The 18,826-nt window shown below is 41.9% G+C and overlaps 1 protein-coding gene across 3 annotated transcripts in view; it reads right to left on the bottom strand.

The window, feature by feature from the left end:
- Positions 1-18,826, bottom strand: part of ELMO1 (engulfment and cell motility 1) — a 459,394-nt gene that overhangs the window by 268,390 nt on the left and 172,178 nt on the right. For all 3 annotated transcript variants that reach the window (XM_045005400.1, XM_045005399.1, XM_045005401.1), the window contains exons 8-11: positions 16,299-16,398; positions 5,524-5,675; positions 4,796-4,874; positions 711-761 (exon numbers count right to left, since the gene is read on the bottom strand). In XM_045005400.1, the coding sequence (XP_044861335.1) occupies positions 711-761; positions 4,796-4,874; positions 5,524-5,675; positions 16,299-16,398 (382 nt within the window). The remainder of the gene's footprint in view (positions 1-710; positions 762-4,795; positions 4,875-5,523; positions 5,676-16,298; positions 16,399-18,826) is intronic.

Genomic DNA, 18,826 nt, shown 5'->3' with positions numbered 1-18,826 from the left:
TGTCAGATACTGCACTAGTACAGTTTAGAAGAGCCCTGATCTGGTTCTAACTATGGTCAGTGACAAAACTCCCCCTGGTTCTCAATGGGAGAAGGAGAAGGCTCTTTATTATGTTTATTAAGTCCACTTTGAAACATCTTCCGTGCAATTATTTATCACCAGCAATAATCTAACTTTGGCAAACTGTGTTCCATTTAAGATCTCAAGATATGTGGAAACACAACAGTTTTCATATTGTAAAATCATCTATACACATGATGCACAAACAGGCATAGGGGATTTTGAAAGCCATGCAGCACTGTGTACATTGTTTGCTTGACAGAAAGTTCAAATCCTAAAGTTTGGGTTGCATTACTAATCAAGGCCACTGCAGATTTTTCAAATCCCTCCTAGTCTGCAAGCTAATGCTCACTTTCTCCAAAGGAAGGGAGCCCCAAATACTGCATTTATTCATTATTATATCTTGGTAGAGAAATGACAATTTATGCATTGGGGAAATAACCTCTTTTCCCTTTTGGACGGTCAATTCTGAGTTCATTCAGCAGCAGAACTACCTTATCTAGCAAGCCACAAAACATGTGGAAATACAAAAACAACTAAAAGAACATAAACATGAATAATATACAACATACATCCACCAAAATGGCAACATGTGTTTTTTTCCCTGTACTGGTAAATAAAATCTTTGGGAACTTTATACTAATACTTACTGTTAAGATGATAGCCCGAAGCTGTTTTTGTGCCAAAATGTTTGCCATCTCCTGTTTTGGTAAAACACAAAGATTTAGCTAAAAGCATGTATTTCAGTGCAGCAGTGAGAAGAACTCTACATTCATTCCTGGGTGTGTTTTAGTACTGAATATCAGCAGTATTTCTCAGCAAGAAATTAAATGAGAGGCCTCACGGTGACTGCCTCAGCTGATGTTTTATTTTTGTTTAAATTCAGACCACTCTGAAAATGACAAAGAGGAACAAAGAAAATGAAGGGACTGGAGACCATACAGTTTATACCAGGGAGCAGAACATTTTGACTATCCAAGAATAGCGATAAAAAGATGGAACATTGATTGAGACCCAATATATATAATATGAGGAAAGTATTTAATATACAAGTATTCTAGCAGAAAAAGACAGGAGGAAGTCGAATATGTTTCTACCTGCTAACTGGGACTTTGAAAATAAGTCGTAGTGAATCAAGATGTGCATATGTGTATTAGACTTTAAAAACAGTTGAAAACTAATGCTTTACCTTAAAGTCAACAATTAGCCCGAGTTACTGTATCATCACTGCAAATCAAACTTCTCCCCACTAAAAACAGTTTGGCGTTGGTGGGGGTCTTAGACGGGGGGCCCGCCATTAAAATCTATACTCACATTCTTCTATTTTATGTTTTAATTTAACTTCTATTTTTACCTTTAACCATTCAGTAACCACCAAACACACATCTTTGATTCAACGTCCATTCTTAAGCAAATCCATCCAATCTCAGCTATCTAGCTGCATATCATACTGTCAGACCTTGTATGTGTTGTAATGGTCTCAGTATTTATAAAGTTGCTATTGCAGAAGTATCTAGACAACAGAACTGTAAAACTCTTATTTTTTCCTTTATTCTTGTTTGGTATATATACATTTGCATCTGTTTGATCTTTGTACACACACACACTCTCTCTCTCTCTCTCTCTCTCTCTAAAATTTCATTCAAAAATATGCTATTAAATTACATGGGTAAAATCTTGTGCATAGCTATCTATACACTGGTATTAGCATTTGGACATTTTGGGCCACTGCTGTAAATTTTGTCTATTGCTATTATTAGCTCATCTGACTGTCTTACATAATATAGAACAACATGTCACATCAGTTCTAATGTTTTACAGTTCAAAGAAACTATCATAATCCATTGTGATTCTGTGCCATTATAATTGATTCAAAGTACTGCTCATATTCAGAAAAACTAAAAAAGTTTTTGCAAATGGGTTGGCAAGAATAAATATTAAGAAAAACTAGCCAAGTTGTATATTTATATTAAAAATCTATGCAAGAAGACAGAAAACAGGAACAATTATGGCTGTAATAAAATATGAGAAGAAATGGATAACTGTGGAAAGGATACGTAAGCAAGGCAGAAGCAGCATAAACAAAGACTGGCTCTAGCACTATTAGAAGAGAACCTACTTGCTCTAACACAGAAAGGAAGTGTTAACTTACAGTCAAAGGACAATCAAGGATGTTAACAGTGATCGCTACATGCAAGCTAATGGTATTGGGTCAGAGTGCAGAGGTGAGAAGGGAAAAAAAAGTGATTGAAGACTAGAGAATCTTTGTTAGAGCTTTATTTTTATTTCTATTATATTTATTTCTATTTCCAAACAATTACTCCTTCCATGAGGAATACATGTGCAAATCCCTTCTCCATCCAAAGGAAAAATCATGGAATTGTTTAAAAAAGTGGGATAGCAGCATGTCCACTTTGCCCTTAGAATCTTTTAGTTTCCCAAGGTAACACAACTGAGGTGTTACTCTTATTGGGACCTCCTTTTGGGTCAGTCTTTGTCCCTCCTACAATGGGTTATAGTCCATTAACAAAAATGATTCTTACTGAAGAAAATCACTCTCTGACTCCAGCAGAGCTGCACAGTATTACACCAACTGAGTGGCCTACATTTTAGAAATAAATTCTTGAGGTCTTTCATTAATACAAGATTAGACAAAGTTCTCCATAGTAATCTTCAGCATCACTTCTTAATACACTGGAACTAACAAACAATAAAACTATATATTTCAAAAGAGTTTTTTTTAAATGTGTCATTTTGTGCCTCAAACACTTTTGGCTTTCTTCTGCTATTACGACAGAGTTCTTTTTTTTTTTTTTAAATAACAATGGTCCAGCATTATTCTTGATAAGAGTAAAGTAACAAGGGAGTTTTCATTTCAAAAACTGTTTCTTTATATTACAGAGCCAGACAAAAGAAAAAAGGATAGTCACAAGTCACTACTAGAAAGTTAGCTATACTTTTTTTTAATTACAGTGTAGTCAACTAAACAGATTTGGATCCTCATACTGCAGCTTATGGGAGTTTGCCAAAGCCTCGGGCATTGTGCAGGATTTTTATATAAAATCGTATGGTCCCTTTGAGGAGTTTGCAGTGCAAATTATGACAATCATAAGTGTTCCACACTTTCCAGTTCACAGCACTACACCTGCTGTTTAATTGATATAAAAGTTATATAGCATCACACCGTGAACCCAGGTGTCAATTCCAAGCCACATTCTTCACAATTGTTAGTGAAATTCCTTGTACTATTATGCTCAGTGTGGTCTGGTTCTGACAATATGATTTTTCAGTTCACTACTTCACATACATCAACTATCAGCAATGGCAACTGGACCTAGAAATCCAAGTCCAAGCAGCAAAACAATTAAATGAACTATGATTGCATAACCTCATTATTTTGCTTCAGAGATGTAGAATGCAATCAAGGTTAGCCTTTAAACCTATGATAAAGTTAATAGAAACTTTCCCTTCCTTGAATATATGGACTAATACTTAACCACAACAATAGGTTCTGACCACTTAAACACTTTAAAGACCCCAGGACATTTTCTCCAAGTGGGGGTGTTAACCCCAGCCTCTTGGCCAAATGTCTAGTCAGGTAATTATATTCTACCTACCAGACTCTCCCTCTGCACTTTCGTTATGTTGCAGTGGTGTTCTTCTCTCTTTATTATGTAATATTAAAGACAGCAAGGATCCACTACAAAGGGTGGCAGCAATTATGGTGGGTGAAATGATTCCTATGTGTCCCTTACCACCCTCACAGGAGTGTTGTGAAGCTTCATTAGCGTCTGCAAAGCACTTTGAGATACTCAGTGCCTTTCAACTATGGGAGAGCTGATTTCAGAAGCATGCAGCAACTTTTCTTTTGACTTAACAGAGACATTAAATTAAGTTAAAAGATGAAGGAAACAAAAAACTTTCCATTAAAGTTACATTGAAAAATCCATTTCCTATAAAAAAAATGCTTTTTTTGACTCTCTCTAGTATTTTGGCACTTAAATAATTGGCCTGAGTTTCAACAGTGTTGAACAAGCAGCACCTTCACATCAGATACCAGTGATGTGTCTCCACTAAAGTTCCTGCCATTACTACCACTGGGGGGAAATTCTAAGCAAAGTATCTAGTAGGCTAACATCTTAATAAACATAATGCAACTGCTCCCACATACCAGACATTATACTCCAGCTTCGTTTAACATGGAGCAGCAGTCTTGAAATATTTCCATTGGAGGCTTCTGAATTTTAGCACTAAGTTAGCTAAGTGGAACATTATTACAGTTAGGCAACTCACACATAGACATTTTGTTTTCGAGCTATGATATAAAAAAGGAATTCCCTTTTTAAACAACAGGCTGAAAAAAAACAGTTTACAAACAAAGAGTATGTTGTTAGAGTGTGTTGGCAAACATTTCAATGCACTAAATAACCAAAGAAGTAAATGCAGACACCAAAGAGTGCAGTTTCCTAACACAATCAGTACAGTTTATCTGAAGCTAAATTACATCAGCAAAGCTCAACAGGCCTGATTCACCTCTCACTTACACCAGAGTGAGGCAGAAATGACTTCACTAAACTGTATGGAGGTACACCAGTGTACAATACGCAGGTCCCATATCAGCTGTAGTCAATATGGTAACAAAAGGGCGAAGCGAGACCACAATGTAGATAAGCTGCCAAAAGTAATCAAACTCTGCTATAGGTCTGCAGATGAACGACAAAAACCAACAACTCACCTGCCTCTTGTCATCAGGTGCTTTTAGGAAAAGTGCATTTATTACTGCAATCGTGTAGGTTTGGATTTCTTGATCTGTCCTGTGTGGAACATGATTGTAATAATTATGGCAGACGGTATATGGATACGAGCTTTACAAATTATTTTTTCTTATTGTGTTATCTGAGAACAGAACATTAAGCTGAAGACACAAAATATTCAGTAAATAAGCCTGCTAATCAAGGATTAAAGTATTTGTATGTAATACACATTTTAAATGAATAGAAAGCTCCTGAAATATGATGCAAGAAAAACTGCAATTTATCTAACACCCAGTATTACTGTAGACAGCTTTTGCCTAGCCATCCAACCATTATTTATCCAAAGCACATTCAATTTAAGAAAATTTTCCTTCCCAACCTCACCCTCAGCAAGGGATGCTGTTCTACCCTACTAGTTTTCCGACAATGGTACACAAATGGATCCATCTGCATCCTAACATTACTTACCATGTCACCATTAATGGTGTCTCAGCTCCATTTTCCCGCTTCCATTCAGCCATACAGAAGCTACTACACAACCAGTTATGCCAGAACTGGTGATATACAATGGACAATACCACAACATTCATTACAAGTTGTTTGGCCATTGTTAACGGAAGCTGAATTTAATCTCTCTCAGAGACTATATGTAAAAGCTGTTCTCTTTACAACTCTAATTAAAACAAAAGTCATTATCTAGGATACTCACCCCTGAAGATGTGGGATTAACTGGCCAATTGTGATCTCCTGGGCTACCTTCTGGTACAGCTCATGGCTATTGAGCACCATTGACTCCAGGATTGCTAATGACCGTTGCAAGATAGAGATGTCCGCAGCAAATTTGTTCACATAACTTGCTATCTACAAATTTAAACATTTGAATAATTCATATCTTGTTTACATGCACAGGGAAAGGGAAGGAGGAAAAGGCAGGATTCAAAAGCAGAAGGGACAATTTGTGTAGATGCTAGTTGTTAGATGTGCATAAATGAATACTACGAAAGTATCAACCAGTTGTGTTTATTAAAATCAGAATACACTGAAGCAAATAATGAGCCAGATTCTCAGCTGGTGTGAACTCATATAGATTTGTTTAAATCAATGGAGCTATACCAATTTACACCAGCTAAGTATCTGGCCAACGTTCAAACATCACATGTTGTATGAAATCACCACTGAAAAATTGTAAGCTTTGTTTTTTGCCAGAGGATGTTTTGGAAAGAGTGGGGGAGGAATATTTTATTCTCCCTAACGTAATAATCCAGCTTGGGCATTTTTCTCAAACTGTCACTGTTAAAAACAAGGTGGGTGAGGTTTTATCTTTTATTGGACCATTTTCTGTTGGTGAGAGAGACAAGCTTTCGAGCCACACAGAGCTTTCCTTTAGCTCACTGGTAAAACAACAGCTGGGCAGATGTGGCTAAAGCAGCAGCAACCTTCCCAATGAAAGCTGCCTTCCTTTAGCATAATCTACATGTTTTCCCTCTATCATCCCATGACTTCCAGTGCAAAAGAAAATCAACCTCACTCAAAACCTATCTCAATCTTACAATTTTTAATTGAGCGAGCATGGCTGGCTCTAAACGTGGTTTGCTTCCACATCCATGATGGTAAAAACTCCTAGTAACTACTGTCAGCTAATAAGTGTTTCACCCCTACTGCAGGTGCAGGTTAACACACAGTTGTCTTCTTGTAACCAGCTCAGCACACTGTTTTTGCAGAGTGGCTATCACACCCTTCTCCATACCTATATAACCAGTTTGGCTCTGCAGCAGAACGTGTTAGACTGCATCATCCTGCATGCTGCTGATGAACTGTGTACATGTCCTCTAGGAACTCTGCCTTCTGCTGAGGACCTATGGGAGAACAGCCCAGATTTTCCCAGAATGCACAGACATAAGCATGATTAAGCAGAATGATAACTGAAGGTGCACAAAAATTGTTTTGATGGCCAAAAAATTGCTCCATGGGGACAAACTGAATCTTACAACCAGTAACTGTTAAGGTGCCTGTGTCTCTAACCAGTTACAAAATCGTGGTTAAAAGCTATAGCGTTGATAAAGCCTTACGTTTTGTGCTTGTGAAATTCTGAGTGGTGTCGCAATCCGATTCATAGTTATGGCTATGTATGGCCACTTGTCGGTCCATGGCCATCTTGTCCTGTTAAAAGGACAAGGCAGCCTCCATTTTGGACCAGGTTCCTGTTGTATAAGAGAGGGCAGAGACTCAATCCTGCCCAGCAACACTAGCTGTGTATGCTCTCCTGTGTTTTTGTTTTTTTTTTCTCCTGCTGGGCCATCTAAAGGTCAGGCTAGTTCTGTGTGTGGAGGCCTGATTCTGCCCAGCAACCTGTTTTTTTTGGGTCGGTCGTCTGGAGGTCAGGTTAATTCTGCCCAGAGACTCATTTTCCTGCTCTTTTTTGGACCCAGTCATCTAAGGGTCAGGTTTGTTTACTCGTCAACTCCAGTGTGCCGTGTGCAAAGCCTTCCGACGTGGGGTGGCAACAGCTCGAAACCTGAAGGGAGGAGGGACCAGGGAGCCAATCAGATGCTGACACGAGGGAGTGAGACCCTTCTATAAAACTAGGTTTCCCCCCAAAATTTGTGTGGAGCATCCGCGTGTTAGCTGAAGGACCTGATCACTCGTTCGGCCAGGGTCTCCTCCCGGTAAAGTGCACTCGTGTCGTATCGTTTGGATTCGTTGTCGTTTGGACCCGATCCCTGTCTGCTCGTCATGCTTCTGGTGTCTGTTCTGCTGGTCAGCTGCGCCTGGAGTGCGGTATTTGCTTTTTGATATCTGACAGTTAGCTTATCTAGCCTTTTATTTGTTCCCCTCCCTAACTTGGTACCAAATATCTACTCAGGATATCAGGATTGTATTAGTGAGCTCAGAATTGCACAATTGCTTAGCTAGCTTGTATAATAGTTCTAGCTGTTATTAAATTGTTAATTGCCAACTGCTTTATGTGTTTGAATCACTGCTCTGTCTGTGTCCAGTGTGTGTGTGTGTTTAACTTGGGAGCTGCCTCTACTTAGAGGGTAGCTGACCAAGGGGGTCCAGTCCCCGCGGTCTGAGTGAGTGGAATCTGCCCAGCTGCAGCCGCACCACACTCTGGGTTTACCCTCTGTGTGAAAGCAAGGGTGGCCGAGGCAGTGGCCCGTGGGTCTCTTTTCTGTGTTTGCACCGGGCATCGCCCTGACGAACCCGATTCCTATCTGTGTGATTGGTGTGTCTGCCTATTTGGTGTGGTGTGGTGAGCAGTATAAAGTGTATTATTACTGTGTTTTGGGGTGTGTTTGTACTTTTGATACCATCCCAGCCAAAGTTGCCTACTCCCCCAGCCCAAGTTGTAATTATCCCCTAAATAAACGCAGCCACTTGGCTTTTTAGTGTTACCCTGGTCCTGCCTGTCTTTTCCTCACTCAATACCAAGCTTGACGAACCCCCAGCTAATTCAGACATGGCGTCACGAACAGGATTGAGTGAGGAAAATCCTTCCCGGTTGTCTGTACAGTTTGCTTGTCCGTGGCGAACCAGGGTCACCGACAAAACCCCAGAGGACGAACTTAATCATTTTCAACACCATGTTTTACTTGATCGGGGGGAGGCAGAGGCCATTGGCTGGAATTGTATTATTGGGGAGGGCCACCTGAGCCGAACCTATGCTGCTAGCTTGACTGTTGGTGCTGCAGGCTGTCTCCTGACATGCCACATGGGTCTGCGGTTAACCCCCACGGAGGCCAGTGACCGGCCAACGTGCATTAAGGCAGGGGAAGCCGGCGCTGGGACTGATCCAGTCCAGCTGTGGAAAGGTGCCCGAAGGATTTTAAAAGCAGCCGGGGGCACTTGTCCATCAACTGTTACTCCCCCGAGACTCCCAAGTGGGGGCCCTGCACATGAATTGGTAGTCCAGCTAGTGCAGGAGTTAGAGGAAGGGAAAAAGTCCAGAAAGCTCCTCCCTGACCAGTACAAATCTAAGATCGTTGCCAGTACCTATCACAAGATTTTAGGTCTGGCTCTGGACAAATTGACCGTTGTTATGGGGGCTCTGGCGTCCACTGCTCGGGAGATGGCTGATACCCCTGAGGATCCCGGTACAACCCAATCCCTACCTGCAACCCCATCTCCTCCCTCTCTGCCAACTCCTAAAACCCCCGAACCCTTCCCTCCACCATATCCAACAGCGCCTAGTTTGTACCCGACCCTGCCATCATTGACCCCCGAAAAGGTAGCTCTTAATCCTGCCGAAGCTATGCCAGTACAAATCACTCGGACTAAGGTGGACCCCACAGGGGCACAGAATGTCGTTTTTGAGTGGCGTACACGCAGCAAGGCTGAGATGAAGGAGTTTATCAAGGACACAGGGCGGGGACCAAACGAACCTGTATTCACCTGGTTAGGACGGCTTATTTTAGAATATAGTCAGGAACTTATTGATCAGGAGGAGGCAACCCTTATTTCCCGGAGTGCTGCCTGGTCAAGGGGAACGGGCCGAGGGGTACTGTTAGCTGCTCCTGTCTGGCCAATCTCCGTGCCAGCAGCTGCTTTCCTTCAGATTCAAAATAGTGCTGTAGCTTTTCAGCTACCTCCCAGCGGGATCACTACCCCACGCGATCTCATTTTTACCATCGCAGGGGCATCTCTTATTTGGTGGGAGCCTGCACAAAACCCCCTAGGCTTAACACTGGCACAGCAACAGCTTCGGTCATTTGAAGCTTATTGCTATGTTACTGATCCAGCTGCTATTCCCATCCAAGAGCAGGGGATAGACGTGGCCCTTGATAGCAGCCCTCTGGGGGACACTAGCACGCTGCTGTGGATGCGGGGGTTCCAGGGGCGGCCGGTAACCGCGTTGTTTCAGGCTATGGATCGCCTGATGTGGCCTGGGCCCCAACCGCCTGCGGTGGCTGCGGGCACTGCACCCCACGGGGGCAAGCCCCGGGCTCCTAAGACCAATAGCGGGGAGCCTAGCAAAAACACTGTTTGCAGGGTAAGCTCTATATCGCAAAAGCTTCTGGCTGTAGCGTTGGGGTGGCATAAATATATTGCTCCAGAGCCGCCTCCACTTTGAGAGCCAGTTGTTCCTTTTCCCCCTTTTGTTTTTCCAGGATGCGGGTATGGGTATCTGCCCTAATAACATCTAGGCCAGGCGACCCGTCTTGCGTCCCAACCCCTTGTATGCCACGAAGCCCCACGACCCTGACTCTTCAAACCTGGGCATCGCTGGCCAGTCAGAAAGTCGGCCGGCCCACATCATAACAGGACCTGCCCTAGGGCTTGTCCTATTCTCCCCCTTTTTCATTCCAGGTTTGTTCACAGCGGCGCCATCCCCATCCAAACCCTCTACTTAACCAAACTGTGGCTTACGCTCATCAGACACTTTTGGCCACCAAGTCAAGTGATGTACCCTCCATGTCTCCAGACCGTCCTGGCCGGAACAATGTCTCTGCCATTACCCAGCAGCTGTCGTCCCTGGCGGTCCGCATCCGTGAGGAGCGTCAATCCTGGGACTGGTGGCAAACAACCTTGTCAGGCTGGGGACTTGGACAATGGGCACAATCCTTAAAATATTGGTTAATTGCAGCAGCAGTAATTATTGTTATTTTCTGCTTAAGCCTTGCATGTACCAAAGCTCTAATTAACAGGGCTGTGTCAGCACTTCCTATTCAGACTGTGCACTACACTGCCTTCACGTCAGCTGACGACCAGTCGGGCTCTGAGCTTTCCGCTTGAATTCGGTTTTCCCTTATGTTCCCTAGGTTCGTTCCCTCCTAGGTGTAAGCTGACCCTCCCGTGATGGACCGCCAATCGGCCACGGGGGCATGTCGCAATCCGATTCATAGTTATGGCTATGTATGGCCACTTGTCGGTCCATGGCCATCTTGTCCTGTTAAAAGGACAAGGCAGCCTCCATTTTGGACCAGGTTCCTGTTGTATAAGAGAGGGCAGAGACTCAATCCTGCCCAGCAACACTAGCTGTGTATGCTCTCCTGTGTTTTTGTTTTTTTTTTCTCCTGCTGGGCCATCTAAAGGTCAGGCTAGTTCTGTGTGTGGAGGCCTGATTCTGCCCAGCAACCTGTTTTTTTTGGGTCGGTCGTCTGGAGGTCAGGTTAATTCTGCCCAGAGACTCATTTTCCTGCTCTTTTTTGGACCCAGTCATCTAAGGGTCAGGTTTGTTTACTCGTCAACTCCAGTGTGCCGTGTGCAAAGCCTTCCGACGTGGGGTGGCAACAGCTCGAAACCTGAAGGGAGGAGGGACCAGGGAGCCAATCAGATGCTGACACGAGGGAGTGAGACCCTTCTATAAAACTAGGTTTCCCCCCAAAATTTGTGTGGAGCATCCGCGTGTTAGCTGAAGGACCTGATCACTCGTTCGGCCAGGGTCTCCTCCCGGTAAAGTGCACTCGTGTCGTATCGTTTGGATTCGTTGTCGTTTGGACCCGATCCCTGTCTGCTCGTCATGCTTCTGGTGTCTGTTCTGCTGGTCAGCTGCGCCTGGAGTGCGGTATTTGCTTTTTGATATCTGACAGTTAGCTTATCTAGCCTTTTATTTGTTCCCCTCCCTAACTTGGTACCAAATATCTACTCAGGATATCAGGATTGTATTAGTGAGCTCAGAATTGCACAATTGCTTAGCTAGCTTGTATAATAGTTCTAGCTGTTATTAAATTGTTAATTGCCAACTGCTTTATGTGTTTGAATCACTGCTCTGTCTGTGTCCAGTGTGTGTGTGTGTTTAACTTGGGAGCTGCCTCTACTTAGAGGGTAGCTGACCAAGGGGGTCCAGTCCCCGCGGTCTGAGTGAGTGGAATCTGCCCAGCTGCAGCCGCACCACACTCTGGGTTTACCCTCTGTGTGAAAGCAAGGGTGGCCGAGGCAGTGGCCCGTGGGTCTCTTTTCTGTGTTTGCACCGGGCATCGCCCTGACGAACCCGATTCCTATCTGTGTGATTGGTGTGTCTGCCTATTTGGTGTGGTGTGGTGAGCAGTATAAAGTGTATTATTACTGTGTTTTGGGGTGTGTTTGTACTTTTGATACCATCCCAGCCAAAGTTGCCTACTCCCCCAGCCCAAGTTGTAATTATCCCCTAAATAAACGCAGCCACTTGGCTTTTTAGTGTTACCCTGGTCCTGCCTGTCTTTTCCTCACTCAATACCAAGCTTGACGAACCCCCAGCTAATTCAGACAAGTGGAAGCAGAAGGAGGAAAGCAGCTATTTTTGTACAGGATTATTGTGTGTATTGTAGGCATCGAAACAAAGAGAAGAAAAAAAAATCTATTATGCTGCTGCTCCTGCTACAGTCTCCCACCCCCACCCTCTACTCCATTACTTTCTGCATGAGTTTTTGCTCCTACAGATGACACGGTGGGTGTTCCTCAATCGGTAGTCAGTGGGGTGACTGTTGTGAAGTTAAATACCCCCACAGTTCTTTCACTGAAAGGCACTAAGCAGAATGCCCATATTTTTACCTACTTTGCATAAAAGCAAGAGGAACACGGGGTGCATATGATGGAATTTAAGTAAGGCAGCCAGGACACAAAGATCAACATTGCAGGGAAGTGAACCCAGAGGTAAGTTGTGGAAAGTATAATCAAGTGACAAGAGTAGGAGCAACAGAAGAGAGCTAGCCTTTGTCTATACTGAGATTTCAGCCATCAGTGCAGCTGCATCAGTGCAAACCCGTAGTGTAGACATGATTTACACTGGTATATTATGATTTGCATGGGTCCAGCTTACCATGCATGGTTTCAAACTGGGTAAAATGTGCCAATGGAAATCATGCTTCACTGGTGTAAATCACGTCTATATTAGGGCTTTGCACTGGTGCAGCTACACTGGTGGCTGAAATCCCATTGTAGACAATGCCTTAACCAAAACTACTCTTCTGCTCCCCAGCCAGAATCCCTTCTCATTGTTGCAAATGTGCAGCCAGAGCGTAACAAAATGGTTTGCACACAGAGGCTGCATCTACACTACACACCACTGGCAGCAAAAAGCACACTGTGGTGTGTAGCTACAAGTGTCAGTAAAAGTCTCAGGCAGTGGAGAAAGGCTTCAGCAGCTCCCCACTCCCAGAGCCTTTCACTGCAATGAGGAAAAGCTCTGGGAGGGGAGAGACAGCTGGGAAAAGGTTGCTGGAGTCTTTCCCTGGGGCAGAGGAAGGGTTCCAGTAACAGGGAGTCAGCAGGACACTAAAAATAGCAGTGTACACGGGAAGGCACTGCTTGGGGGAAAAGACAATCGTGTGGGTATGTACTCGAGTACATATGCACATCCTTCACATGTATCTTTACTCAACGTGCTTAAGCCATGCTTCACCATCTACACTGCTATTTATATCCAGGCTTGGTGCACTACATGGCGCCCAAAGAAGGGTGCAGTGTAAGACACACTTTTACAGACCAGTCATATGCTGCAGTCGTCAAAAATTTTGCTGAAATGAAACATTTTGTACAAAGGAGTGAACGTTCATGGAAACTACAGACACACACACACACACACACACACACACACACACACACACACACACACACAATTCAACTGGTTTTAAATTTTCCATAAAGATTTTGAAGCTCTGCCTAGCTCATGGGTGAATTAAGGGAAACTGAGGCATGGAGATTGAAGTTCCAGTTAATCAAGGCACTTAAAAAGGTGCATAACTTTAAGCATTTGAGCAGCCCCACTGGGGTACTGAAGTGCCTTGCTGAATCAGGTCCTAAATGTCTTGCTTAAGGGGACACAGGAAATCAGTGCTTTTGTCCCATCACCAAATAGGGGGGAGGGGAACAAATTGCAACTTTATTGCAACAGAATGTGACAGAAGGCAAAAAGCATCAGGTCCTTTAAACAGCAATCTGTTCATTAGTTACTGCCTGGAACATTTTGATGTCAGTATAGGTATTGACAGAGCTGATATGGTGTGGTTCAAATGCCGGTCCTCCTGCAGAATACGTTTTTCAAGTGATTATCTTATTTTCAAATACAGGACTATTATTATTGCATTTGATTAGTGAACGTATGTCGTAAAAAGGACAGCTATTTTTCCTGGTGCGATCCTCTTCCCATGCAGCAAATTTTAGAAAGTTGGAACTTACATTGCATTTAGCATCATGCTGCTTGTTGTTCATTCTACATGACTAAGACAATTTAGAGGTTTCTCTAAGTTCTCTTGAGGCTTCTGCCTTTGCAGTTAGATGTTTTTTCACTTTAACTTTCCCCTTCCAGCTTTGCCTCCATCTAGTAGAGAAAAGCTCTTCACAGGGGCAGGGCTGACGTGCCCCCTAGCTTAGCAGTAGATCTTCAGCCCCCATATCCGCACTGTCAGTGGTCACGCCAGCCCACCAGCAACTTCAAAGAGTCTGACTGGTACTAGTGGAGCAATGGATTCCCATGAGAGAGAAGGAAGGCCCTATCCCTGATCCCTGGCATGCAATGAAGGTGATGGGGCTCCACATGGGTGCAGAGGTCCATATGCACATAATACATTGCACGGTTGGGTCATAACTATGCACCTTTCCCGCATCTCTGCCTTTCTCCTTCTTTTCTATTTTCTCCCCTCTGCCATTCTTCCTTATTCTTTCTATTGATCCCTTCTCTGTTCACTCTTTTCTTCCTTCTCCTTGTCAGGACGGCTGAGTTAGGTGCCTCACTAGGAAGGAACTCATTTTTAATAGGTTGCCCATGGGCATTTACCGATTAGGAATGTTGGGCCCAGAATACACGGCAGACATACCAATATCAGGCAGTGCACTTGCTAGCTTTTCCTGTAATTACTTTGCATCCTGCAGGGCAAAGGAAGAGGTTGGATAAGAAATTAATTTTATTTGGTTGACAAGGTAGCATTTGTGGGCTTTGTATTCATTTGTTAGTGGGCTCTTCAAGGACGTGCTGTACTTGATCATGTCTTATATAAGTCTGTTACAAAACAGTTGCATTCTATTCTTTTTAGTGGAAAAATGTAAAATAAAACTACCAAACCTGTAAGATATTTTTAAAAACAGAAAAAGATATGCAATAAGACATATTCAATAACTGTTCTGATCAGTTTGGAAATGTGTGTGTAAATATCTACATCCCAGACATTTAAATAGGACACTCCACCCCTGCTCAAAAGTGACACTATCAGGTGATGAGTGACAGAAATTCTGTTCTGGGTTAACCACGTAACCCAACTGACTTTAATGAAGTTACATGAGTGCAAAAGAGCAGATGTTGGAGCCCATATTTTTAAAAATCAAATGTCTTGACTTCTCACAAATAGCAGCTTTGATCATGAAAATTGATTTTTTTTAAATCTAGTTCTCTTTTCACTATTCTGCTTATTTCCTATGTTTGTATTGATTCTTTCAGCCTGGACAGTGGAACTAAACTTGTCAGTTTCACTTAAGCAATAGTCATTTTCTAACCAAATTTAGATTGCAGACACTGCAGAGAAATGTCTCTAAGAAAGAAAGAAAAGTTTCCATGAGATATTTTAATATTATTGCTACAGTTATTATTTTGTGAAAATATTACCATTCATTTTTAGTCTTTTTATAAGATTATTTTGGGTCAAGTTTGTCCCAGTAGTATCTTTTTCATGAGACAATGTCATCTTAATAAAAACAGCTCTACTCTCTGATTTTTTTTAAGGTGTTAATATTTTAAGCAACACATGATTACTATAAATGAAAAAGATTAGAGGGGGCGAACACTATTTTTTTCAGTTTGTTTAATTTGTGCATTTAGCAGTACTTTTGTATAATCAGTGTCACTGTTTCGATTATATCATCAGTTTTCCTGGTTTGTGTGGGGAGAGAAAAAACATTTAAAACAAGAAACTTTGATTATAAAACAAGAGAAATTAGCAGGGTGACTCAAAAGCAGGTGTAGGTCCCAAACTACTTTTAACTCACTTTAGAGAGAGAAGGTGGGTGAAGTAGTATCTTTTATTGTATAAATGATGTTGGGGAAAAAGCCAAGCTTTCCAGTTACAAAGCATTCTTCAGAGTCCCTTCATTTCAGTGTACAATACAACCAAACAAAAAATGAAACTCTCTGTCATTGCTCTTGGTTCAAGCCAAAGTAAGGCCTTGTCTTAAGTTAAAACTTTAGCTTACACTAAGCTGATATAAGGTACAATTAAGCCAAAGTGAGTGTTCACATAAGGGACCAATTTAACTAAAGTCAGTTTCTAAACCAATTTAATAAATCAATATAATTTTGTCATTTATGTAAGGCTTAAGAAAGGCACCACAGACTTGATTCTGTTCCACTGAAGTCAACAACAGTGAGACTTCAGTAGAAGTAGGTTCAGGCTCCACAACAACAAAAAACTTAGTCTGAAACAGCCCTTCTCCCTCATCCCACCCCCACACACTTTCAGAGACATATGTTGCTGAGTTAATTACTATCTACCTGAATAAGAACATTTCTCTCCAAATGCTTAAAACCTAGACACACAAACTGACATTAAAAACATGCATTTTAGGACAGAAATTTACCTTTTTAATGAATGCCACCGAGAATGTATCCCATGATACAATCCCATGATCCATCAGCTCAACAAATGCAGTCAGTGTAAAGGACAACATATCTCCAAAGCTGGAAGAGACAGGAGTCATAACAACAGTTACCAGTAATGCAGCAGGGCAACAATAAAGGGAACAGTGGCAGAAAGCTCTTAGAAAGGCAAGACAAAAAAGCCAAAGACGTGTTAAGAGGTAGAAGCAGAGCAAAAGAGGCCGTGCAACGAAGATACTCCAAAACACGCTAGCATTGGCATCAAAGACAGTCTCCTGGAAGAGACGAACTCGCATTTGTGAGAAAACTTCATGCAAAGGCCAAGAAAATCACCCCGTGCAGATTAAACCTCTCTTTTAGTCCATGTTTTTAGAGCTGAGGGAGGAAATCAAGCTGAGTCCTCCTTTAGCAAATGAAGTGGACACTCCGATTTGAATGTCATCTTGCTTTTATACCAATGTGTCAGGTGTGTTCACAGAAAGTTGGTGAATTGTTAATTCCTTCTCCTCACAGGAAACAAATAGAGGAAGTATTTAGAGAGAGGCTACCTGTGTTGTGCAACAACTTTTCCAATAATTAATGTTTAAAATCTATTTACAGAAGGAAGTCATTATTTAGGTTGCTTATAGGCAAAATTCTACCACCCTTACTCCTGCTGAGTAGCACCTCAAGAGTTGTCCACTGCAAAGTTGCACCAATTCAACTGAAGATGCAATTTAAAGTGGTTTTAGTGAAATCAGAGCAAAAGGCTGTGTGGACATTTGTAAACTGAATTAATATCAATCTAATTTATATCAATTCAGTGTAAGTCAATTAGGAACAGGGTTAAACTTAACCCAAATACCTAAAATAAGTGTGTCTACACAGGATTTTGTCCCATTTAACTTTCAATTTAAAAACTGATTTAAGTTAAGCCAGTGAACTTGTGTGCAGTCAAGGCCTGGGTGCATCAGCAGCCCTATTGGTTTCAGAGGGGCCATTCATAGAGTAAGGGACTACTCAGCATGAGTGGTAGTGGCAGAACTAGGTCCTAAATGAGGTGACATGATCCTTCAAGGTACTGAGCACTCTGCCACTGATCCAGCAACATACTGAAGCATGTGATTAACGTAAAGCACAAGAGCATTCCCATTGACTTCAGTGTGACTTCTCAAGCACTAAAAGTTAAACACATGCCTAAGTACATTGCTGGATTAGGCCAACATGGTCAGCACCATTCAGAAATGAACCCAATATCCTGGTGTCAGTTAAGGGAACTTTGATTCATAATCCTTACTGGTATATTTGTTTTACCAGCTAAGACAAATTGGTTATCATCTGCCCAAAAGGGAGGGTGAACCTGATACAGAAGAATGAGACAAAGTCTATAGAAGGATCACTGTTGCAACTAGCACTCACTGTTTACTGGAAAAATTGGGAGCTTCGGTGTTAATCTAGCATTAAGTGGTATTTTAATTTATCCAAAAATATAAAACTTCTATCTTGATTAGGGCTTAAGGTTGAAATATTTTAAGGACATTAGTTTTTAGGTACATCTTGCATCTCTTACATGTGCTTGCTTTGGACAACTTTTTGTCCTGTTAAATATTAAGTGCTTTTTCAGAGCTGGAGGACTTCACTTACACAATTAAAAAAAAAAGAAAGACAGCATAGCTCCATTGGTCTAAATCTAAATGGCTCCATCCTATTGCAGTGACACTGTAAAATTAAAGAAATATCTTACAACTTCTTAGTTTTGTGAACAAGCAGTATTCTAAATACTATTTAAAGGTGGAAACCAATGCAGAGTTCACATAAACATCTGTGAAGGGAAAGATTTTGGAATCCCTTACATTCCCAAGGCCTGGTCTACACTTAAAATTTAGGTTGACATAGCTGAATCGGTCAGCAGTGCCCAATGTAACTATGCTGTCTTAACACCCAGTGTAGACACATTCTTCCATCAACCTAGCTACTGCTGCTCAGGTAGGTGGTGTTCTTAAACTGATGGAAAACCCCCTCTATCAGTATAGGCTGTGTTTACACTGGAGGGTTATGCTGGCATCGCTACAGCAATCTACTATAAATGATTAGTAAATCAGGCTACAGTAAATATAAAGGCCTTTGCCATAAGAAAATATAGAAGAAGATTGTATCCTTCTGTTGCTCCTTTATGTTGTATAAATAAATTCTGGTAGATTTTTGACACAGAAAAACATAGAGGCAATGTTCTGCTTCCTTTTTATTGTAGAAATCCATATCTTATCTACCCCGGGAGACTCTATAGCAGTTGGAGAGCTAGTGAAATTTTAACAAAAAAGTGGAAGATGAACAAGTGAAAAGAGATTTTTAGGTCACTCTGTTTAAAGTTCTTTGAGGTTTGGTTTTGTTTTCTTTTGTTATTTCTTTGCTTGCTTTTGGTAACACTTACTCAATGTCAATGCCTAAACGGCACTTGGGAGAAAGATACGGTTGTTAAAGATTCAGTACACCTGCCTCTCCAATTAAGGTGTGAGCTCTTGTAACACAC

The sequence above is a fragment of the Mauremys mutica genome, chromosome 2 (assembly GCF_020497125.1).
Source record: "Mauremys mutica isolate MM-2020 ecotype Southern chromosome 2, ASM2049712v1, whole genome shotgun sequence".
Taxonomy (NCBI): Eukaryota; Metazoa; Chordata; order Testudines; family Geoemydidae; genus Mauremys; species Mauremys mutica.
Note: the sequence above shows the minus strand (reverse complement) of the source record. Positions and strands in the feature narration are given on the sequence as shown.